Below are 25,626 nucleotides of genomic sequence, written 5' to 3'. Positions count from 1 at the left end.
AATATCCTTGTGCAGGAAAGAAACCACATGTCTCCCAGCTGCCCACAAAGGACAGAAAAAGGAACCATTCTGGAGTTGTGACATGGTGGCCAGCAGCTTGGGAAGCCAATTCCTGGCAAACCTCATCTTGGCCCCAAATAAAGGCCTGGACAACCTGCACTGCACGACACACAGAATGCCTAAGTGATCAGGAGAAAACCAAAGGTGGAGGGGATATACACAGAGGAGCACACATTATGGAAACCCACATGGAGGCCTCCCTCCCAATACAGACCATCCACTTTCAGAAACAGCTGGGAGAGATGCACATGACTGGGAATTCAAAGGGAGGTGGGAATAATTGAATTTGGAGACTGAAGTGGAGGGACCAGGAAATGTGGAACGATGGTGCAGACTAAAGATTGGCTCCTCTGCAACACAAGTGAAACCCAGAGGAGGTCCCTGGGGTGCACTCTGCCAGCATGGACCAGCAACTGCTGGATCCTGGAGGTGTGCTGATTTAAAATCTGCAGACCAATCGCCATTTAACAAATAATCTGGAACTTACCCCTGCTTCAAGGAGCTCTGCCTATAGGAATCCTCTCAACTCTGGAACCCCGCTGTGAGGGTGAAACAGACATCACATTCCAGCCCACCCCACATAACACTGCTGAGAAGGGAAGCTAAGAAACTTTTGAACTCCAATGGAAATAATTTTTTAACTTTTTGAGATCATTTTTAGATTTTTTATTTCCTCTTTAATCTGTTTAATTGGAATGTGAGTGGTTCATGGATACTTATACATATTCATATTTGTTTCTTTTTTCTATTTTCTAGCATTTTTTAGAGGTGGTTACTTTTCATGGATCAATATTTTGAAGACTAGAATGTTGGATTAATATATTTCAGTCTTGTTTTCTATTTTTATTTTTTTAAATTTTTATTCTATATCCTTTTTTCCTCTCACTTATCTGTTTCCTTAGATTGTTTTTCTCTCTATTCTTTGCTAACGGCCAATATCTATTATTTTCTTTTTAAATATTCCTTTAAATTTTACCTTTATTTTCTCTCCTCTTGCCTTACAATCATCACATCCTACATCATTTCTGTTCTCTTCCTTTTCATCAGTCAAAATTTTTTAGCCCTTTGAAAACTGTTTTTACTCTGTCAATAATTGATTACATCATACTGTTACATCTCAAAGCTGTAGAAAAAGAAGAGATCAACACCAAAAGCAGTAGAAGACAGGAAATAATTAAAATTAGAGCCCAAAACAATAAAACTAAAACCAACAAAAAAATTTTCCTAAACCAAAAAAAATTTCCTGAAATCAATGAAACAAAAAGCTGGAACTTAGAAAAAAGTCAATAAAATTGATATACCTTTAGCCAAGCTAACAAAGAGAAAGAGGTAAAAAAAACTCAAATTACTAAAATTCATGATGAAGTAAAATATCACAAAGACAATACTAGAATACTGACAATAATGAGCAAATATTTTAAAAATTTATACTCTAATAAAATAGAACATCTTGAAAACAGATAAATTTCTAGAGACATTTGGCCTACAAAAATTGAATCAGGAAAACAGAAAGATCAAACAGAATAATTTCAAGCAATAAAATTGAAGGAACCTTCAAAAGTTCCAACAAAATAAATCTTAGGACTAGCCAGCTTCTCAGCAGAGCTTCAGGAGACCTTCAAAGAAGAACTAACACCAATACTCCTCAAATTATTACATTAAATAGAAAAGGAGGGAATCCCTCCAAACTCATTCTATGAAGTCAATATCACCCTGTATACCAAAAGCAGACAAAGACATATGAAGGAAAGAAAACTTAAGAACAATACCCTCCACGAACATAGATGTGAAAATTCTTAATACTGGCAAATAACATGCAAAAATATATTAAAAAGATTGTGCACCATGGTCAAGTGGGTTCATTCCAGGAATGCAAGGTTGGTTGAACATAGAGAAATCAATAACTGTACTTCACAGTATCAATAGCTTAAAGACAAGAATCACCCGGTTATTTCTATAGATGCAGAAAATGCATTTGACAAAATGTAGCATCTGTTCATGTTCAAAACATGAGAAAAACTAGGGATAGTAGACACATACCCAACTCTGTAAAAGCTATATATATGTTAAATCCAAGGCCAGCATCATTCTAAATGAAAAAAAAAACAACAACAACAACAACAACAAAAAAAAAAAACTGAAGCATTCCTTCTAAACATTTGAACAACACAGGGATGCCCTCTTTCACCACTTATATTCAACATTCTTGAAACTTTATCCAGAACAATTAGAAAAAAAAAAAAAAACAGAAAGAAAATGAAATTAAAGGAATTAAAATAGGAAAAGAAAAGCTCAAAATATTTCTATTTGAAGAGGACATGATCCTACATTTAGAAGACCCAAAATTTCACCAAAAAATTCTATAAGTCATAAATGAATTCAGCAAAGTTAGGATACAAAATTAACATGTATAAATCAATTGCTTTCCCATAGACCAATGATGAATCAGCTGAAAGAGAAATTAGGAGAATTACCCCATTTGCAATAGCCTCAAAAATAAAAATAAAAATAAAACAACCCAGCAACAACAACAAAAAACACTGGGAATCAATCTAACAAAAGAGGTGAAAAACCTCTACAATGAAAAGTATTGAACACTAAATAAAGAAGTTAAAGAAGAACTTAAAAGATGGAAAGATCTTCCATGTTCTTGGATAGGCAGAATTAATATTGTCAAGGGTGGGGTTATGGCTCAGTGGTAGAGTGCTTGTCTAGCATGTGCTTAGCATCACATATAAATAAGCAAATAAAATAAAGGTCTATGAACAACTAATAAAAAATAAATTTAAAAATAATTAATATTATCAAAATACCCATAGTACAAAATTGCTATACAGATTTAATGCGATTCCTATTAAAATTCCAATGATGTTCTTCATAGAAATAGAAAAAGCTGTCATAAAATTCATTTGAAAAATAGGAAACCAAGAATAGCAAAAGCAATTGTTAGAAAAGTGAAGCAGAAGAGATCACGTTACTATGCCTTAAATTATATACAAAGCTATAATAACAAAAACCAGTATGGTATTAGCACCAAAACAGACATGAATACTAATGGAACAGAGTAGAAGACACAGAAACAAATCCATATAAATACAGTTATCTCATCCTAAACAAAAGTGCCATAAATCTACATTGGAGAAAAGATAGCCTCTTCAACAAAAGGTCTAGGAAAATTGGAAATTCATGTGTAGCAGAATGGAATTTAATCCCTATCTCTTACCTTGCAAAGAACTCAACTCAAAGTGGGTCAACAACCTAGGCATTAGACCAGAGACTCTGCACCTTATAGAAGGAAATGAAGGCCTAATTTTCCATCATTTCAACATAGGAACCAACATCCTCAATAAGACTCCTATAACTCAAGAAGTAAAATCAAGAATCAATGAATAGGATGGTATCAATTAAACAAACAAACAACAAAAAAACTTCTTCACAGCAAAGGAAACAATCAAGAATGTGAAGAGACACTACAGAATGGGAGAAAAATCTTTTTTTTTTTTTGAGAGAGAGAGAGAGAGAGAGAGAATTTTTAATATTTATTTTTTAGTTTTTGGTGGACACAACATCTTTGTTTGTATGTGGTGCTGAGGATCAAACCTGGGCCGCACGCATGCCAGGCAAGTGCGCTGCCGCTTGAGCCATATCCCCAGCCCTGGGAGAAAAATCTTTGCTACCTACACCATGATATATAAAGAACTCAAAAAACTTAACACCAAACAAGTAACTCAATCAATAAATGGTCAAAAGAACTGAACAGGCACTTCATAGAAAAATAAATATGAATGGTCAACAAATATATGAAAAAATATCCAACCTCTCTAGCAATTAGAGAAATTCAAATTAAAACTACACTGAGATTTTATTTCACTCCAGTTAGAATAATAATTATCAAGAATACAAGTAACAATAAATGTTGGTAAAGATGTGGGAAAAAGGTTCACTCGTAAATTGCTGGTGGGACTGCAAATTAGTGCAATCACTCTGGAGAGCATATGAAGATTCCTGAGAAAACTTGGAATGGAACCACCATTTGGCCCAGTTAACCTATTAGTCAGCATATACCCAAAGGATTTAAAACAGCATGCTACAACAGCCACGCCAATGTTTATAGTAGTTCAATTCACAGTAGCAAAGGTATGGAACCAACCTAGGTGTCCTTCAGTAGATGAATGGATAAAGAAAATGTGATATGTATACACAATGGAATATTACTCTGTCATAAAGTAATACAAAGATAATAATACTTTGCATTCTTTTTTTAGGTGATGCCAATAAAATGATTAATAGATTTGATCACATAAAACAAACATTTGCATTAAAATTTTACACAAAATTAAAAGGCAAACAAAAAATAGAATAAAATTAGAAATCAATGACGAAATAAAACATAGAAGCTACTCTAACACATTACAGAATGACTTTATGATTTTTATTCCTAAATGGATGGATCTGTAGACTATCGTGCTATGTGAAACAACACAATCCCCAAAACCAAGGTTGAATGTTTTCTCTGGTAATGTGGATGCTAACACACAATGCAAGTGGGAAGGAAAATAGAAGTTCAATGGATTAGACCAAGGGTAATGAAGAGAAGGTAGTAGGGATTGTAATCAGAATGACTCTAGAATTAATTGGACAGAACTTTCCTATGCTCATATATAAATACACTGCCAGTGAAATTTCTCATCATGTACAACCACAAGAATGGCATCCCAATTAAAATGAGTTATATTCAATATATGTATAATATGTCAAAACACATTCTGCTGTCATGTATATCTAAAAAGAATTAAAAAAATTTTAAAACTCATAGAACAGAATATACTTATCTATTTACTTACCTAATTTCCCACAACCTACCCATAATTTCATATGTATATCTACCTCAATATCTAAGTCAATCAAATATTTTAGTTGACCCATTCCTCATATTCATCCTACAAGAATCTACACAATTGATCATCCATGCTAAGAACTTCATTTGGTGGCAATTATCAAGAGTACAAGCAATAATAGGTGTTGGCAAGATTGCGTGGATAAAGACACACTCATATATTGCTGTGGGACTGTGAATGGGTACAACCACTATGAGAAGCTGTATGGAGATTCCTTAGAAAACTTGGAATGGAATGATCATTTGACCCAGTCATCCCACTCCTCTGAGTGTACCCAAAAGACTTAAAATCAGCATACTACATTGACACAGCCACATAAGTGTTTATATAGCAGATCAACTTATAGTATATAAACTAGGGAACCAACTTAGGTGCGCTTCAACAGATGAATGGATGAAGAAAATGTGGTATATATATATACACAATGGAATATTACTTAGCCTTAAAGAAGAATGAAATTATAGCATTTGCAAGTAAATGTATGGAGTTGGAGAATATCATGCTAAGTGAAATAAGCCAATCCCCCAAACCAAAGACTGAATGCTTACTCTGAGAAGTGGATGCTGATCCGTAGTGGGGGCAGGGGAAGGGAAGAATGAAGGAACTTTGGATTGTGCAGAGGGGAGTAAGGAAAGGGAAGGGGACAGTGGGGATGGGAAGGATGGAATGAGACAGACATTATTACCCTATGTACATGTATGATTACACTACTGGTGTGTAGCTCTGCATTACATACAGCCAGAGAAATGAGAAGTTGTGCCCATTTGTGTACAGTGTGTCAAAATGCATTCTTCTGTCATGTGTAACTGGTTAGAATAAACTTAAAAATTAAAAAAAAAGAACTTAATTTGGGATCTCAGAAATGAAACGACTTTTTTCCACATGCATTTGTCTTTTATATAAGTAAATTGATAGAGTAAGCATAGACTGATCAAGTGAAAACAGAAAATGTATTTATAAACAGAACAATTTATTTATCTTTTTATACACAAAAACATTTTTATATTAGAAAGAATATGAATTTTAAGTCAAATTTAGATTAACATCCCTTATCTTCCCTATAAGATGTTGTGACTTAAAAAGTTAACTATCCTACTCATAATATTTTTTTATCTTTAAAACATCATCTTAAAACATCATTTGAAGAATATGGTAGCTTTGAGTATTCAATCAGGTAACAAACAAACAGTAGATGACAAATGTACTATTTAATGTTGAAAGCTCCTCCATTAAATACTGAACTGAAAAATCTAATCAGAGAAAATAGGTGAGGATAGGAAATAAAAATCATGTGACCTTTAAAAAAGAAAAAAAAATTATCCATACATGCAAAAAACCACAATCTTGTATAAAGAGATGCCTATGAAATACACAGATAATCTACTAACCCATTAAAATGTTTAGCAAGGCTTCAGCATAGAAGATCAATATCCAGCTACAAATCAACTGAATTTACATGGGTGCCTATGTGAAAGAAAGATCTTTAAAACAAATGGTGCTAGGACTTCATGCAAATAAAAGAAAAAGAACTGCTATCTCACACCAGATTAAAAAAAAATGACTCTAAATGGATTGTATTCCTTTAGTTAGGACCTAGAAATATAATACTTTTACATGTAAACATAAGTATAACTCTTTAACAGCACAGATTATATTATTATTAATTACATATGCTGCAAAAACCATAGGCAATGAAAATAATTAAAAGAACTTCATCAAATTAATAACTTTTGTGTTTCAAAGGACATCATAAAGAAAACTAATGAAAAAATATTTACAAATATTATATATGATAGAGGATTTTTATGTAGAATATAAAAAGAACACTTACAACTTAACTTTTAATAAAAAGTTGTCCTTTGAGTCATCGAGAGTCATTTGAAACATCTTTGTAACATAAAACTTCATGTTAGTAGAAAATAGATTTTTACATTATGAATATATTTAAATGTGTTATAGAATATAAGGTTATAACAGATATTTCTGCTATGTTCCGCCTTCTTTTCCAGTAATCACAGACTATATCATCATTGCAGATCACTATTTAAAACTTACAGTTTATTTGGTCAAAGCAATTCTAGGCTTTCTTACAGGATTGGATGAGACCTCTATTTCCACCAATGTTCAACATTTCACTAATTCTTCATCTTTTATAGAAGTTGTTTTTAGAAGCACTGACCAATAAATTTATACAAATTAAAAAATCCTCAAGCACTTATTGGGCAAAATATTTTAATGGAGATTTTTTTCTAAAGAAGATATATGAAAAGACAATAAGCACAGAAAGATTCTCAAAAAAAAAAAAACACACTAGAGAAACATGTGTAAAGCCACAATGAGGTACTATGTCAAATAAATTAGGATTATAATAAAAATAATAGGTGTTGACAAGGATTTTGAGAAACCTGCACCCTCATGCATTGCTGGTATGGACAGGAAAATGATACAGCCATTCGGGAAAACAGTATAGATTACCATATGATGCAACAATCCTACCCACATATCTATGCATAAGAGGACTGAAAATATATTCAAAGAAAAATGCATAAAAATGTTTATATCTGTTTCAGTCATAATAGCTAAGAAGTAGAAATAACCCAGTGTCTTTGTAATGGTTATGTGTGAAGAAAGAATGAACAGTATCAACCATAAAAGAAAGTAAATGCTCAAATATGCTCCCTGAATAAACCTTGAAAATAGTAAGCTACATTTAAAAAATTCACAAAAGACTGCAGTTTGTATGATTCTATTTACAAGAAATATCCAGAATAGGCAAATCAAGTAGATTAAAAGTTTCCCAGGAGAATGGAACAAAAAAGACTATTATTTGGTACAGGGTTTCTTTTTTTTTGATGACAAAAAATGGTTGTTCTATTCTTTGAATAACTCAAAACTGTTGCTTTCTACATTTTGAAAGTTTTGATATATTAATTGTAATGGAATTGAAAACAAACTATCAAAATAAAATAATCCTTGCCATACATTTCCCATACAGCATGGTGTCTGGCATGTCAAAACTCCAAAATAAACAGTTGTTACATTACTTGTCAGGTGCAATGGTGCAGGTCTGTAATTCAGCCTCTCGGAGGCTGAGACAGGAGGATCCCAAGTTCAAAGCCAGCCTCAACAAAGGTGAAGTGCTAAGTCACTCAGTGAGACCCCTTCTCTAAATAAAATACAAAATAGGGCGGGGGCTATGTGCCCCTGAGTTCAATGCCTGGTACCAAAAACAAAAACAAAAACAAAAACCCCAGTCATTATGTTATTGTTTATCAATTTTTCCTTAATAGAATTCAATGCACTTTGTTTTGGTAATGTCTTATTCTTTTTTGTTTGTTTGTTTTACTTAGTTAAACATGACAGTACAATGATCTTGACATAGCATATATTTGAATCAGATGGGTTATAATTTCTCATTTTTCTGAGTATACAGGTTGCAGAATCACATTGGTCATGCAGTCACATATAAACACAGTGATAATAATGTCTGTTTCAACTTTATACATTATAAAATGTGGGTAAAATTTATAAATATCATTTATAATGTATAAATCATGTGTTTTAAAAATATAAATGATAAAATAAAAGACTTGTGGAAAATTGGGAGAACTGAGGTCTTAATTAGTTTAATTCTCCAGGCAGACACATGGCTCCCTTGGTATGACAGACTTAATATGCTCAGAATTTTAGTATGCTGTTTCATCAAGCAAGTTTCTTAATTTATTGACAGCTGTGAAACATTTTAACTACATAATCATCTTTAGCAATTAAATCACTTGTGATTTTCTCATAAAAATATAAGCATTTTCTTTCTTTCCTTTTTTTTTTTTTTTTTTTTAACAGAAATCAAAGGGAAAATAAAGCTATCCGGGTTAAAATACTTCAAATTTTTTTTTTTTTTCCCCTTGAGACAAGATTTTGCTGTGTTGTCCAGGCTAGTCTGGAACTCCTGAAATCCTGACATCATATAATCTTCCTACTTCTGCCCCTCTGGATAATCAGGCATGCACCACTGTGCTTAGCTTTATTTATTCTTTTTATTTTAAAAAATTTTACTTTAGATTCTAGCTCTTTATTATTTGAATGTACATTATGGTATTATGTATTGAAACTTATAATTCCAAGGCATGCCACATAATTATGTGGAAAATAAAATGGGTCATTCTGAATAAATAAAAAAATGAGTACATGTGGTTGGTTTACACTCAAATCCAATCTATTAGATAACTACACTAAAGGGAAAATCTATCCCCTGTTTGAGAAACTAACACCAAGTCTGTAAAAATAACCAGGAAAACAGAAGTCACTTCAGTTTCGTGATGTGGAAACTTAGGGCACTGACTCAGTCAGGTGGACATCATGAAGGAAAACTGGACTTGTGCTCCTTTTACTACCTCATATTGTTCTGTTAAGAAGAGTTGTTGCATATCTATACTGCTAGGCAATGAAACATCAGTGCCTGTGTAGATTTGCCAGAATGGGCTTGCCAGAACATGAGGATGACATGAGATCCCAGCTTGGATAAGGATATACTAATAACAGCTGACTGGCAGACCTGGATATTGACTTTTGGGGTCCGTTGGCAGTTTTAAAGTCAGGGCATTATATACAAGGAAAAGCTAAAGAAAAGGTAAACAAAAGCAAAGGAGGATTCTTGTACAAACTGAAGTAAACATAGATGTGCCTCTGAGGGTTAATTTTTCAGGAAAATAGCAGATAATTTGGGTAAAGTCAGCTTGTGCATTTAGAGCTCCAAGCCTCATACATTCTTGATTATTTTAATAAGGCACAGAGAATATCACATACATTAGCCCTGCATACAATTATCCAGAGTATCTGATGTGTCTTCATGAGGGTTCAGAAATAAAATCACATACTTAATTGGCCACAACTGCGATGAAACAAAATTAGAAGGGAAAGGAAAAAAAAGAAGAAATTTGGAGAGAGGAGGAAGAAGAACATGATGAAATGAATGAGGAGAAAAAGTAGGAAAGAAAAGAAGGAGGATAAATAGGAGTAGAAGGATTAATGAGAGAAAGCAGACAAAATGACAAAAAGGTGAAGGAAAGTTGGAAGAAGCAGAGGAGAAGGAAGGTAATCACCTATAATGAATAAAAAAGAGTTAATTAGGTAGATAAGAATTTGAAATGGGAATAATAATAAAGAGTTAATTAGATAGATAAGAATTTGAAATGGGAATAATAAACAATCAAATAACCTTATAGAGATAAGGAAGAAATATCCTCCTTATCAATTAGTGATTAATACAATTAGTGATTAATACAATTAGTGATTATGATGAATTTCTGAGTAGGACTTATTACAATGTACAATATAATTTACTCACATTAAGATGTTGATACATGGTGTAAGTATTATGATGTATGCATACTGAGCATATTTTTGAAGACTGGATATTAAGTTTATCTATCAGGAAGGAATAAAGAGAACTGATTAAATAAAATTTAAAAGACATGATGGATTAAATATCAACACTGATGAATTAAAAGTCCCTGGAAGACATAAAAAGATAAAGCAGACTCATCTGATATAGGAGGATCAGGAATCTGAGGCCAAGGATTTTATTTACATGGGTATGACATGTAATGTTGAAGTTGTTGTGACTCAGATGATTATAAAAGAATATGAATGGTCATAGAGCAAGCACTCTTCCACAGGAGGGGACACAGAACACACAGATATGTGTTTTGGATTCCTCTCAGTCTGGTTCCAACTGACTGGAACCAGGATTACTATCTAATCAAAGGCGGTTTTGTATATACTGGGATTTTGTAAGCCATTGACACATTTTGAGATGAGAACTGTGCTCAGAAATATGCTCTGTGTGATGATTTTATTACTAACCTAATCAGTTTAGATCTTCAGAGTAGTGCAGGATACTATTTAAAAAATGGCAGGGGTTGTGGCTCAGCAGTAGAGCGCTCGCCTCATATGTGCGAGGCCCTGGGTTCGATCCTCAACACCACATAAAAATAAATAAATAAAATAAATGTATAAAAATTTTTTAAAAAGTGTCAAGAATTCACAACCAGTAACAAGTAAAACAGAGAAAACCATTGACATGAAAGAGAGTGGCAACATGATCCAGGTAATGGAAATGAAATGGAAACAACAGCAAAACAGAAGAAAGGCTTAGACATGAAAATATTGGACTACTAGAGTTTTAAGTGGGTCTCTAAAACCTGTGGGAAACACTGCATTACACTTCAGCTATCTATGGTACTTGCTTTATAGTTTTCTTTGCAGCCTCACAGAAAACTATACATATTTTCACTGGGTTATTAATTCGACACATTACCAGAGTCTGTCTAAGAGAATCATCTTTGTCATCCTGCTCAGCATTGAGGTCTCAAGAGTCAGCAATCTGTGTGGTAGGATTTGAAGCAAACCCTAATCCTACATACTTTTACATCTGAAACTATACCACTGAAAGTATATTCTGGTCAAAATGATTTAATATGTTTTGTTGGCATGCAATTAGTTTTTATCCTATATTAATAGAAAGAAATTGAATGATGGAAACCAAAAGGGGGAAGAAGATATTTCATTCTAATGCTTCCAATCCTGAGTACTTATTCTCTATATTTATCTAACACAGAAACATAAGTAGTTAGTTAGCTGGCTACTAAAAACAACATATATAGTTTTTTTTTAATCCCAAATCTTTCAATTTATAATTATACTTAGAGAAAAGTATGTCCTAAAAGATACTTTTTTATTATATGGGGAAAAATAATTTGGGATTGATGCTCTTATACATATTACAAATTAGTTGGATCCATTGAGATTTAAATAATTAATACACTTTTATATAAAATAGAAGTCTAGAACTTTGAAAATATTCTCAGACATTTAATAATGTTCCTAGATTTTACTTATGAGCATACTAAAGAAACTTAGATGAACCAGCTTAATATGAATTAAAAATGATTCTTTAGTTCACAGGTATTTTTTGATCTATCTATGTACATGTATATATTTAATTTTGCTTAATTCAAAAGAGAATAGATACAAATTGGAAGTAAATTGTTGAACACTTCAGTACACAATGATTATTTATAGTTGCTTTTGAAATGCTCTGCAATTTTTTTCCTCTGAATATTTCAGTCTGTTTATTTACAATTAAACCCTTACATATCCTTAATATGTATATTCTAAACATACAAAAAACCATTCAGTAATTTACCTGGCATATTTCAAGTCTTTGAAAATAGTAATTTGCACTTCTCCTTACAAGTACCCTGATACAAAGTACAAATTCAGCAAGCATTAGTGTTTATTAAATTTCTCTTTTTTCTCATTACATAGAACTTTATAATTTACAAAGTGATTTCATAATCTTTATTAATTGTTATTACTTAATAAACTTGAATTGGTGGCAAATCAGTAACTGAGACTGACTTTGAGTGCTGGCCCCCATACATGCATATATAAGTTGGTAAATTAAAGATTCATGCATGGATTTTCTGAATCCAAATATAGTTCTCTTTACTCTACAAATTACTCCATAGTAGAGACCAGATGAATCCTATCATACTGATTCACTGTGCCAGCTGTTATGTCACTGTTTCTTTATACCTGTATTACCCTTTTCCTCACAGAGTTTTCAAGGCGGAATCCATTAATAGTACAATCAGGTAAAATTGCTTATCTAGCACTATGGGAGAGGCCATCTTAAGCTTCACTCAATTTGCAATAACTATTTCTTCTTCTGAACTGCACTAACTTTGCCTCTATGCGATTCCTCACTATATTTTTAATATCAAATATATTAAAGTCAGATTGCAAAAGCCTTAGTGACAGTCTGAGGTCTAGATGTCTTTGGTGAATTCAACATCTCTCTCAATAGTTTAGTGCACATTTATCAAAACAGGAAAATGTCAAGAATTTAGAAGAAAAAATATGCTTCAAATAAGCCTATAATTTGTGTAAATGTAAAAATGATTTATATCATTACCATATCAATAACATGTTTGCAATAGTAATATCAATAAAGAGATCTTACCTAGACCATGTCTATGTGTTGACATTGGCGGTAAGACAGTCCAGGTCTTGGTTTTGGGATTGTAACATTCAACAGTGTTCAGTGTCTTTAAGCCATCTCGACCTCCAATTACAAAGAGTTTGTCATCAATAACAGCCACACCAAACTGCAACCTCCTGCCGTTCATCATCCCTGCCTGGATCCACAAATTTGTTCTGAGGTCATATTTCTCTATGGTTGTAGCTCCTGATAAAACATAAAATCAAATAATCAAGAATTGCTACTATTCCAATATAAAGCCTGCCCCCAAGATAGTGTACATAGTAGGATGTGAAAAAACTGTTGTCACATTCATTTTACTTAAAGAAAAGAACAGCAGAGAAACAAAGGAAGTAGTAATTCAACTACTTTATTTTCTTGTCAGACACTAATGATCAAAATAGTCACAAATGTTCAATTTCTTTGAATTACTAGTGCTCTCAGGTTAAAATATTGATTCAATAGAAACATTGTTAGGCATGACAGTTTTGTTAGTAGATTTTAAAACCTCTCACTGTTTACCATTTTAGTGGCATAGTTCCAATTTGAAGAAACTTGGACAAGCCCCCCAACATACATACCTTTTTTTTTCTTGGTTGGTACCAGGGATTGAACTGAAGGGTGCTTAACTACTGGCAACATCCCGGTTCTTTTCTATTTTTTATTTTAAAGCAGGGTCTCACCAGGATGCTTACAGCCTCGCTAAGTTGCTGCAGTTGGTTTTGAACCTGTGATCCAAGTCACTGGTATTATAGTCGTGCACCATTATGCCTGGCAGACAATTCCTTTTCAATGACTAAACTGTGTGTGTTGTTTGTATAAATTTCTGAAAGAGCAGTACTTGAATAAAATATTACTATGTTTCTCTTTAAATTTGTCTTATGTCTTTAATGAATTTTTAGAAGTCAACTGTAAGATATTTAATCAACTATTTACTATGTTTTTTAACCTGTTTTTAAAATTGATCTGCAAAATAGCTTAATAAAATTTAGTGACATAAAATGTTCTTCTATCCTTACCAACATGCTATATAATCTGAAAGTAAAACGTTTTTATCTAAAAGATTTTTATATATAAATTTATGAATTTGATAACTGATTAATAAAACAAAAATTAAAGTACTAAGCTAAATTGCTGGTGAGACTTGTTTTAATGTGTTTAGTTATTCAATTCCCATTGAAAATGTCTGCCAAGAATGAGTTTACAAGTATTTACATGAAATGATACAGCTATTAATCATAATAGTGCTTCAGTATTTGGTCTTACTGTGCAGACACACATTCACCAATACTTCTTCTTCTTTTTTTTTTTTTTTTTTGAAGATTAAACACCCTCACAAAAAATATCCATATTTTTGTGTACTTTTACTTCAAACACTGAAGATCTGTTTCACTTGTAATACAAGGTTGCAAATCTAGGGAAAACATTCCTTTGGGGACTCATTTATATTTTAGAACCTAACAAGCAATGAACAAAACAAATATAAACATCTTGGAAACAGAAGTTTTGCTAATTGAAGTAAAACTTACAATTTATGCTCCATTTCTATTCAAACCTATCATAGCTATAATAGTACAGATACTGGATTAGATGCATTTAATCTGCTTTCTGATGTAACTAAAAATAGAAGTTAATTTCCATATACAACTACATTTGAAGCATTATGAGGCAATTATTATCTTTAGAATAGTAATAAATTGTAATGTTCATAAATTATATTGTAGTATTTATTATCATTTACATAGTATTTTAAACAAATGTGTTTATTTAATATTTTTAATATATTTATTCTATTTTATAGAGAATATTTTATTCCACCATGTATAAATCAAAACTCCAAGGTGAATTACATTTGTTGAATATTTCAAGGCCATCTGAATTTTCAAAGTTCAACAGTATTCCTATTTTATGAATGCTTAATTAAAAATAAAGAAGTAATATACAAGAGCCTGCTTCTTGCAGTTATTGAGAATAGTGGCAAAAGAAAGAATATAACCTAATTTTAATACATCCAGCCTCATTAAACTCGTATTATTTGGGTGTGAATGAACAAGAAAGCATGTGAATACCTGATAGTTCTCTGAATTTCCAAAACATTGCTTAAAATCTCTATAGAGAATTTGAGATGCAGTTATATACCTCAGTAGAAACAGTTGTGAATGGGTGAAGTTAATGGTTCCTGAATAACCAAAGGAATTGTTCTTCATAAGGGAAAATTGAGCACTTGTTGTGGATGTCAAAGCCTTATCCAAATAAGATAAATATGTCTTAACATTTCAATACATTACAGGGGATTTTACTAACTTCCGTTTTCAAAAGTTGCTACAGCGAAAATAGCAGCTTATTCCTGCCTTCATGTTTCAAATTAGAATCTGTACTAATTCCATATGATTGCTGTAAAAGCAAAAATCTCAAACTTAGTGGTATAAATAACACAAATTTATCATTTTACGGTTCTGGAGGCCAGAATCTGAAACACAGTGTTGGCAGCCCTCTGTTCTTTCAGAAGTCTTGGGAAAAACTGCTTTCTTGTCTTTTGGATGTTTATATTCCTATTGCTATGCTTAAAGCCAGCAACACTGTGTTTTTCTGACACTGACCATTGTGATTACACTGAATCACCCTAACTTGATTTGACAGCTTAATGCAGATAAATATAATATGTTTATGCTAATGTCCCTGATTAGCAATCTCAATTTTTCTTTCATAAATTTAATCCTCATTTGCTATATAATCTAGCATATCCACAGATTCCAGAGATTAGAATATAGACATTTGGGGGAAGCCATTCCTGATTTTCCTGGAAATAAAGGCCTATTTTCATTACTCTCTTCAATTATGCTTAGTTACCAAAAGTTCAATAATAATAGTGATAATGAATCATTTCTATTTTTAGAGCAAATTGTACTAATCAATGTAATTCATCATAATCTTATTCAGTCACCATGTATTTTAAGTATTTTATCTGTCTTTTAACAATGACAAAGAAGCATATGTTTCTTTTTCTGATAAAATCATTAGTAATAATGTTTTTAAAAAATGATCTCAACAGTCTACTTAATTATCTGTTTATATAAAGTTACTAACTTTCTTATTTATTTATTATGCTTATTTTTACTTTATTATTTTGTAAGTTGTTATTTTTCTTTATTTGTAAGGGTAAATATATTCCCTTCATTATTTCCAGAAGAATTTTAGCCTTTGCTGTTTCTTAAAGACAACTACTGCAATAGATTAAAACAACAGTATGAATAAGAGTGGGCCATTATGTTGATAAGCAATTCCTTTAGAAAACATGCAAGATTTATTTTAGGACATAGTTACTTTGGTGTTCATTAGTAATGAAACTTTTCACAATTTTCCAAAATAAAAAATAAAATAAAATGTGTGTCCAATGAAGTGCTGACAATTTCTGTAAACTGGAGAACACTCACATTATCTAAAGGTAAAAATTGTCCTTGTTTTATTGCCATTAGAAATTTTGGATTAGTATTGCCAATTGATCCAACTAATTAAGAAGAGGCAGAAATCTAGATTTTTGTAACTTGAAATCTCCAAATAATGAAGGTATGCAACCAATTTATAATAATATTTAAGTCCATTAAAACATAAACATATCATGACTAGTCTTAGATGACTATTATTAGGAGCCATTAAATCTTAAATTCTAGACTAGCTTGTTAAATCATTTTGAAGCCTACATTGTCTCTTAGAAGGGAATATTGCTGTCATTCTGTGAGCTATCACTTTGTATAGTAATAAAATTATTTTGTATAATATTTATTATAATTAAATGAACTATAAAGCAACTGGTATGGCATTCTAACAATGTAATATTTTTTAATTGTAAGGGGAAACTCAACTCTCAGTATGTAAAGAACATGAAATAAAACTAGATATATATTTTTGAGACTTTATTGGTAAGACTACACATATGTGTAATTTTATATATTTCATAATTCATTTATTATCAATATGTGCCTGGTAATGGTTAGTATGGTTAATATTTTAGAATTTATAGTAATCTAAAATTTTGTATTTTTTTGGTTGTGTGACTTAGAATAAATGATCCTAAAATGACCATTTTCTATAAAAAGTAGTCATAATACCAATGAAAATTATGAGATATAAATTGTTTGGAATTACTTTTTTACATATTTTTTTACGTATTATGATAGGTATATTACCTGGGTGGCCCTGATTATATAATCCCTTAAATATGGAATTGTTTCTCCAGTTAGTTATAAAAGATAAAATCAGAAAATTTTGTAGTTTGAACAGGACTCAACTTGGTATTGGTGGGTTTGAAGATGAAACGAGGTGAGAGCAATCCCTACCTAACCCCCAGCAAGAAAATAGCACCTTAATTCAATCACAAGGAAAGAATTATGTCAACAATCTGAATGAGCTCCATAGTACAGTCTAGTGAACCTTGATTCTTGAGGTCTTGAGCAGAGCATCCAAACCTGCCATCCCAGACTTCTAAGCACAGAAATTTGAGCAAATACATGGCACCTGCTTCAAGCAATTATATGTGTAGTAAATTACTGCACCATGAAGGAAGAAATGTTAGTTCATTTTAATTTGTATTTGTATAATCTGTAAATTATTTGTTTTCCAAGATCAATAACAAAACTAGATGGTATTAGATACAAAACAAATACAAAAGTATTTCCTTCATGAAAAAGTAAACAGATGGTTCTCAAAATATAAAACAGGGAAAAAGTGCTCAAGATGCTATCAAAGCACAATTCTGAGTTTCTTTAGAGACAAATATAAATATTTGGGGGACAAGAATGAGAGGAATTAATGCTTGCACATTCTACTTTGGAATTATAGATGGCAGGACTTTTGCCATTATATATAATTCAAATAGTTAGCAACTTCATTTATCTTGAATACAGTGTAGAATTAACTGATAAATTTTTTTGAATTGACAAAATAGTTGTCACAAAAAGCTCCTATAAAGAAGATAAAGTTCTTTTATTCAACACACCAGAAAGGCCCTCAGGTCTTCTCACAAAGCTTTTTTACTATAATTTTAATGCAATATTAATAAACTCAGCTACCTGACTTGGAAGCCTTTTTACAAACCCATAAATTAGGATGATCTGGGGCAGCTGAAAGCAGCAATAGTTGACACTAAGTGAGTAACCAGGGGGGAAATGCATTAAATTAACACAGAACAATCATTTATGACTACTCTATGGAAAAAAAACTGAACTATAAAATGTCTAAAGAGCTTTCTAGTTCAACACTGATGTTGGTCTTTATACTATCAAATTGTTAAGAAAAGGTTAAATTATGTGAGATGTATTCTTTCTAAGCAGCAAATACTGAGACGAATTTTTGAAAAAAATTGAAACCAAAGATACTATTAATAATACATAAAACATAAGACTTAAAACTTTAAAGAGAATATGATTACAATCAATTACTTATTTCTTGAATTTTTCATAGGATAAGCAGTTCATTGACTTTTACATATCCATGTAGTTGTGAAAAGTATGGTTGTGGAATGACATTTATTATACTAATATAAAATGTATCATTGCAGGGAAAACACTTTTTAAGCAGTGATAGAAATTTTATTTTCTATAAGAGTTATAGACCAATTGTGGATATATATATATATATATATATATACACACACACACACAAATTTGTCATTAAGTTTTTTTTTTTTTAAGGGAGAGAGAGAGAGAGAGAGAGAGAGAGAGAGAGAGAGAGAGAGAGAGAATTTTAATATTTATTTTTTAGTTTTCAGCAGACACAATATCTTTGTATGTGGTGCTGAGGATCGAACCGGGGCCGCATGCATGCCAGACGAGCGCGCTACCACTTGAGCCACATCCCCAGCCCTTATCATTAAGTTTAACATATAATTTTGAAGAAGGTATATAAATTTTGAAAATCCAGCATTATGCTTAAACTAAATTCATTAAACTCAGAAAATACAAACAGAATTCCTACCTTGTGGACCATAGCCAAGAGATAGAAAAATATAGGGAAAATGTTGTGTTATCTGTATGTAATAATCTACCTCAATAACTAAAAATTAAAAATTATTGCCTTTAAAATGATGTATGGAAGTTGGCAAATCAGAAAGGCAAAAATCAAAGTCAATATGATTTCTTTATAAAAATTAAAGTCACCTAGTTTGTGAATAGGAGAATCTATTCAACATAGCAACACTAAGAGTAAATTAAGTGAAAATAAAATCAGCAAGTTAAATGACTGTACTAGATGGTTTAAAACACTACTGAGAGATGTCAGTTGAATGAATGGTAAAAACTATACTGATTTTCAATGAGATGACTTTTTGTGGATATTATTACTATATTATATAGTCATAATTAATGGAAAATGATGCTTTACAAGATATTTATAAAGTTGTATAGGCATTACTGTGAAAATTCAAATGTAAAACATTAAGAAATATTTTTAAGGTGCTATTTTGTTGTATTTATTATATCAAATATATTCACCCATTTAGACTAACATCACTAGTGAGAAATACGAATCAGATAATGAAAACGGATGACTAAGAAAAAAACTGTCAACATAAATTCATGAATTTTAAGTATTTCCAGCATAAATTTTTTTTTCCATTTTTAAAAATTTATATATGATAGTGGAATGCATTATAATTCATATTACACATAAAGCGCAAAATTTTTTCATATTTCTGTATACAAAATATATTCACACCAATTCGTGTCTTCATACATGTACTTTGGATAATAATATCCATCACATTCCACCATCATTTCTAACCCCCTGCCCCCTCCCTAACCCTCCAATCCCTCTGCCCTTTCTAGAGTTCCTCTATCTCTCCCATGCTCCACCTCCTTACTCCACTATGAATCAGCCTCCTTATATCAGAGAAAATGTTTGGCATTTGTTTTTTGGGATTGGCTAACTTCACTTAGCATTATCTTCTCCAACTCCATCCATTTACCTACAAATTCTATGACTTTATTTTCTTTTATTGCTGAGTAATATTCCATTGTGTATATATGCCACATTTGTTTTATCCACTCAATACTGAAGGGCATCTAGGTTGGTTCCACAATTTACCTATTATGAATTGTGCTGCTATAAACATTAATGTGGCTGTGTCCCTGTAGTATGCTGTTTTGAAGTCCTTTGGGTATAGATCAAGGATAGCTGGGTCAAATGGTGGCTCTCTTTCCAATGTTCCAAGGGATATCCACACTGCTTTCCATATTGGCTGCACCAATTTGCAAAAATTTTTAAAGACAGGTAAACTCTGATACAGTGTAGCAGTACTGAAGAGAAAAATACCTTACCTGACATTTAAAACTACTGCATAACTGTAGAGATTTTTTTAAAGTTACTTATGAAATAAATTGGTTATATTAATGAATCTGCAGAGAAAGCCAGAAATAACCAGACATGGGTATTTTAAATATAATAAAATTGGCTGTATGCATTCATGGAAAATATTTATTATGTAAAAATATAAATCATTATCCTTTTGAGAAAAGCAAACTTTGAGTCCTGCCTTACTACTTATTCCAGAATGCATTTTAAGTGAGCCTATGATGCACGAACAGCTAAATGACCACAGAACCCAATTAGTCTTTGGTTTTCCTCTCAGGGCTTCATATATATTAATTAAGAAAGGAAAGCCTAAGTGACCTTCAAGAGTCATAGCCACAGTCATTAAAAAACAAAACAAAACAAAACAAAAACTTGGGTGTTCCTGAAGATAAAAAAGTAGGCAATAAAATTTCACTTCTTATTGGACCTGTGATAAAAGGTCTATCAGAAAAAAAATCACAAAACTCAGAAGTTATAAATTATTTATTAATAAATATATGACTACTATCTACCTACATATAAAATATATTAAAATTACACAAATAGTAGCAAACAAAAAACCCTGAGAATATAAGCAACAAAATAAATGTAAATGGAGATATAAATATTGTGTAAGTCAAGAAAAATGAAAATATTAAAATAGAAAACATGCCAGAGATATTAGCAGGCATTTTGTAGGAATTCATTTATTATGAATAATATCAGAAAATTTACTTAACTTTCCTATCATTAAAAAGTTGAATTAGATTTCCAACAGATTTCAAAAATATAAAATTTGTATGTTCACATCAAAACCAGAATGTCAGCATTAAGTCAATACAAACATTTTTAGGAGGTGTGTGTGTATGTGTGTGTATATGTATTTAAATATGCAGTAAATTCAGGAACTGGGGTAAATTGAATTTTTAATGTGTATCCTATTTTAAGCATTTTAGCAAGTTCTATAGTTGAACTTCTAATTCATTGTTTTTAAAAGCAGCCTCTGGTGTTGCTAATGGCATTACAGGATAGAGACTTCAAAAAGGAAAGCCAAAATTTAAACTTATTAACTGTATGATTTCTACTCATCTACTTTTTTATAGCAAAGAGTTTCAATTTAAAATAACTTTACAATTAATGAACACCCACATTAAAATATTATTATGAGTATATGTGTATTTTTCCTCTTGGTAAATGCTCATTAAAATCATATTGTTTCACATTTTCACATTAAATATTTGTTTTCATAATTCATACCATTCGCAAAAAATGAACCAAGCCCTGGCTATCCATAAATTATTCATTATTATGAAAATACCCTATATCCCCATAAATACCTTCTGTAAGATAATGACTACAATTATTCTAACCTTTGTTGAAAGTCTGGACACTGATGAATGGAAGGAAAAGAAAGCTTTCATGACAATTGGGTTCCAGTATTGTTGCTGTACAGCAAAAATACAAGTCTTATAGAAATGCAGTACCAGAATATGAGGTTCATTAATCTCCACCTAAGTTATAAACCTTTGGAAAATACTTTTTTTTTCCTTTTTCAAAAATGAGCATGCACCTTCACAGAGATGTATTAATTGAAGAATCTTTGTGATTCACTAAGTTTGTTCATTTTAGAATGAAGGATTACATTAATAATGCCACATTAGGTAATAGGATAGTAACTTCTACTATCTCTAAATCTTTTACTTCCTATTCTCTGAGAGTCTATGTCATAGAGGTAATTTACATAGCTCTAGGGAGTCTCCTGTGCCAGAGAATAGGCACACATTGAAAGATTAAAATCAGGTATTCGTGAAACATATGCAAAAATACACTCAGACTTATTCCCCTGTGGATCTATAAAAGGAGAGTTGGTGTGGAGAAAAGAAGTATTTATTATCATTTATAGTACATTTACAGGGAGATTGACCACAAATATATTTTACATTTACAGGGAGATTGACCACAAATATATTGAGATTTATTTATTTAATATATTGAGAATATATAATAATGGTGGGCACTTCATCATAACATGAATAATTTCATACTTGATCTGTATTTCTTGAAAGACCTATACAATGCATAATGGTGTGGTCCAAATCCTCTATTAAGGAGAAAATAAAGTTTCCATTAGATTAAATTCAGAATAATTTTAACTTTGAGCTATCCTCAGAAAAGCTACTTGAAATGGTTACAGGTTAGTCACTAAAATTTGTCTTTTTCTAGTAAAGATAAGGCTGTCAAATAAAGGCAACTTCACTGACAGTTGATTCACTATCCACCTAACAGTCTCCTTTCACAACTGGATAAAGAACATGACTTCAGGGAGCTGAAAGTCCCTTGTCTACAGACTCACTAGGAAGGATACAAACAAGAATTTAACTTAACACATGAGCTTCTTCCCTAACTCTAAACATTGTTAAGGAAACTGATAGCATGGCTTTTTCTTCCCTTGGGACACATGGGGAAGCATGATTCTCCAATAAAATATCCCGTTGCAACAATAGTAAGTGGATATCTATTTCAGAAGACAGTTCTTTGTATGTGAAAAAGCTAACTGGTCTTTGGCTGACAAGATGTTATTCAGGGTTTTGAGTTGCTTCTTCAGCTTTCTGCAAACTGGTGACCTTGAACTGGCAATCTCCAATGATATAGTTCAAGTTCAAAGAAAGAGTGCTGAAGTGGAACCAAAGTGACTGAATGGGGTTACTGAGACAGGAATCAAGTAGGGAGATACTTAAAGGGCAAAGATGAAAAAAAAAAAAGGTTTCTTTTTTATATTGCTTTTCTTCAGAAAATGTCATACAGCACTTTAAAGTTATTTCAACTGCCTAATTGCAAATGCTCAGGTTTCTTGGCACAGAATTGTAAGTGAATTATTTCCCTAAAGCCATATGATGATTATTAGTGAGTAAAATGCTTTAAAAATTAACTGATTTTGGAATTACAGAAGTGAAAACTTGCGCTTTAAAAATTAAGGCAGCAGAATACAACAGACACTAGTATGGCAATATGTATAAATGTGGCTGTATAACCAATGTGATCCTGCAATCTGTATACTTGGGAAATATAAGAATTAATACCCCAATTAAATCAAACGTATGATATATGATATGTCAAGATCATTGTAATGTTTTGAGCAACCAATAAAAAAAATAAAAAATAAATAAAAATTCTAGATAATATATATTTTCCAGTTCAAGTCACAGAAGTAAAAATCAGGTCAAGATGGTTAATTTCACCTAGATATTTCACTTCCCATTTTTGCCCTTTCAACAAAAAAAGTGGATAATTATACAAAAAAGGCAAATTCAGTATAAAAAGATCTGATCAAGTCTTTTGAATGGAAAGAAAATATATCAGAAATTTTTTTCATGAAGTTAAGAAATTTCTTATTTTAAAATATGTGAAAATTCAAGGCATGGCTTGAATATAAAAATACGATTATACTCATAAAATAATTGACTGATCCTAAGAAATTATGTTTTTATTTTATAGTTAATATTTAATACATTCATATTTTTCTTTATCTTCTTCCCATCATGTTCTTTTATTAACTGCAAGAAGAACATTTGCTTTTACTTCACAAGCAATATTTGGTGCTGATCAGACACCAATCTGGTTGTTTATCAAAGTTAATAATTAACCTTTGTTTATAACCAGGCAATCAACAAGAAGGCAATGCAAAAATGTAATAAGGGATGCTTCTAATTCTCCTTTACCCATCTACTCAGCTGATCACTGTCTACAGGAGCAGTCACCACTACTGTGCCATCAGCATACCTGGCATTACTTTCATCAGGCTCCATCCAGGGTCCACGGTTATCATGCATAGAGTAAAACAGAACAATGTAATAATGCAATTTTCTTAATTTCTCTATTGCATTCTCAAAAGTATGCCATTTTGAGTAATTCTCAGCTTTTAACCTTCTTTATTCTTTCTTTGAAATTAAATAGTCTGTCAGAATGGCTTTCTTCTCACCTGCTATCCTCTATGTATAAAAGTGCACTGTGGCTATTTTGTGTCCACGAAAGAGCAGGTCCTCTCAGAATCTCGATTCCCCTTCAGCCAAATCAAAGGACACCTGCTTCTTTATAAGTCTGTGCCTATTAGTTGGACCTTGCAGTGACTGTTAGACCTATAACCTGACATTCCAGTCCTCTTTTTTTTTGTTATCAAGTAGCAAATTTTAATATTTTCTCAAACACAGTCAGTATTGGTTCTGATATCCATGAATTTCATTTACTACTGATTAATAAAAGAACACCAGTTACCCAATAACAGGGTTTATATCTGAGTTACTAATTCACTGTATTTACTTTGAATTCAAATATAGCTGCTAGTTCTCCAATCTACAAATTACCACTTCAGAGAAACACATCATAATTAGTAATTCATCATGTCACCTCTTTCTAAGTGTATAGGTGATTTTTATTGATGCAATGAACAAGTTTTCTGTTTCCTTTTGGTTTTCTGGAAATAAACCCACTGTAATATTACACAAACACACACACACACACACACACACACACACACACACACCCAGATAATTGAAAAAGAATTGGCATTCAATGAAGATGTAAGTGCAGTATAAAAAGTAAAAAGACTAATACTGGAAGTGAAACTACACTGGAACTGCAGTTTTCAAAACCCAGATAGTTGAGAGTTGTTGCTGTTGGAGATATAACCTCATCTTTCATAGAACTACTAGGCTTCTTGTGTCAGGGCCATGCAGTATGAATTTGCTCTCAATATCTAAAAAAAAAAAGCAAAAGAAAAACAAAAACAAAAGACTGATTTTAGGTAGATAAGTAAGATCAGAGGTGGCCTCTAGTGTGGCATTCTAAACATACTCAGAAACTTCCCACTCCTGGTGCTGATAAAGTAGATATGGGTCAAATGAATTTGACATTTGTTTCACAGGTTTCCTATAAATTGGGGAAGAAGTTTATTTTCTTTAATGGGAGTTCTAAAGCTTGTTTAGGTAAAAGGCTCAATAGCAAAAATCATAGGCTTTGTGGGTCACCTTATAGGTTTCTTTGTTGAATCCCATGACCATGAAAAGACTGAAAGAAAAGAGGAAATAAGCAATGTTCAATAAAACTTTATGTTTCTGAAATTTGAATTTCAAGAAATTTAAATTTCATCATGAAATTTTATTTATTTTTTATTTTTTAACTATTAAAATGTAAAATTTGTAGTGCACAAACCATACAAAATATATGGGAGACTAGATTTGGCCTGAAGGCCAGTTTGACAACCTCTGCCTTTAAAGTACCATAAAATATAAATGTTAGAAA

At 31.7% G+C, this 25,626-nt stretch overlaps 1 protein-coding gene across 2 annotated transcripts in view; it reads right to left on the bottom strand.

Moving 5' to 3' along the window:
* Positions 1-25,626, bottom strand: part of Klhl1 (kelch like family member 1) — a 358,829-nt gene that overhangs the window by 80,218 nt on the left and 252,985 nt on the right. For both annotated transcript variants that reach the window (XM_076872388.2, XM_076872389.2), the window contains one exon: positions 12,985-13,209. In XM_076872388.2, coding sequence (XP_076728503.2) covers positions 12,985-13,209 — 225 coding nt within the window. The remainder of the gene's footprint in view (positions 1-12,984; positions 13,210-25,626) is intronic.

Source organism: Callospermophilus lateralis, chromosome 12 (assembly GCF_048772815.1).
Source record: "Callospermophilus lateralis isolate mCalLat2 chromosome 12, mCalLat2.hap1, whole genome shotgun sequence".
Taxonomy (NCBI): domain Eukaryota; kingdom Metazoa; phylum Chordata; class Mammalia; order Rodentia; family Sciuridae; genus Callospermophilus; species Callospermophilus lateralis.
Note: the sequence above shows the minus strand (reverse complement) of the source record. Positions and strands in the feature narration are given on the sequence as shown.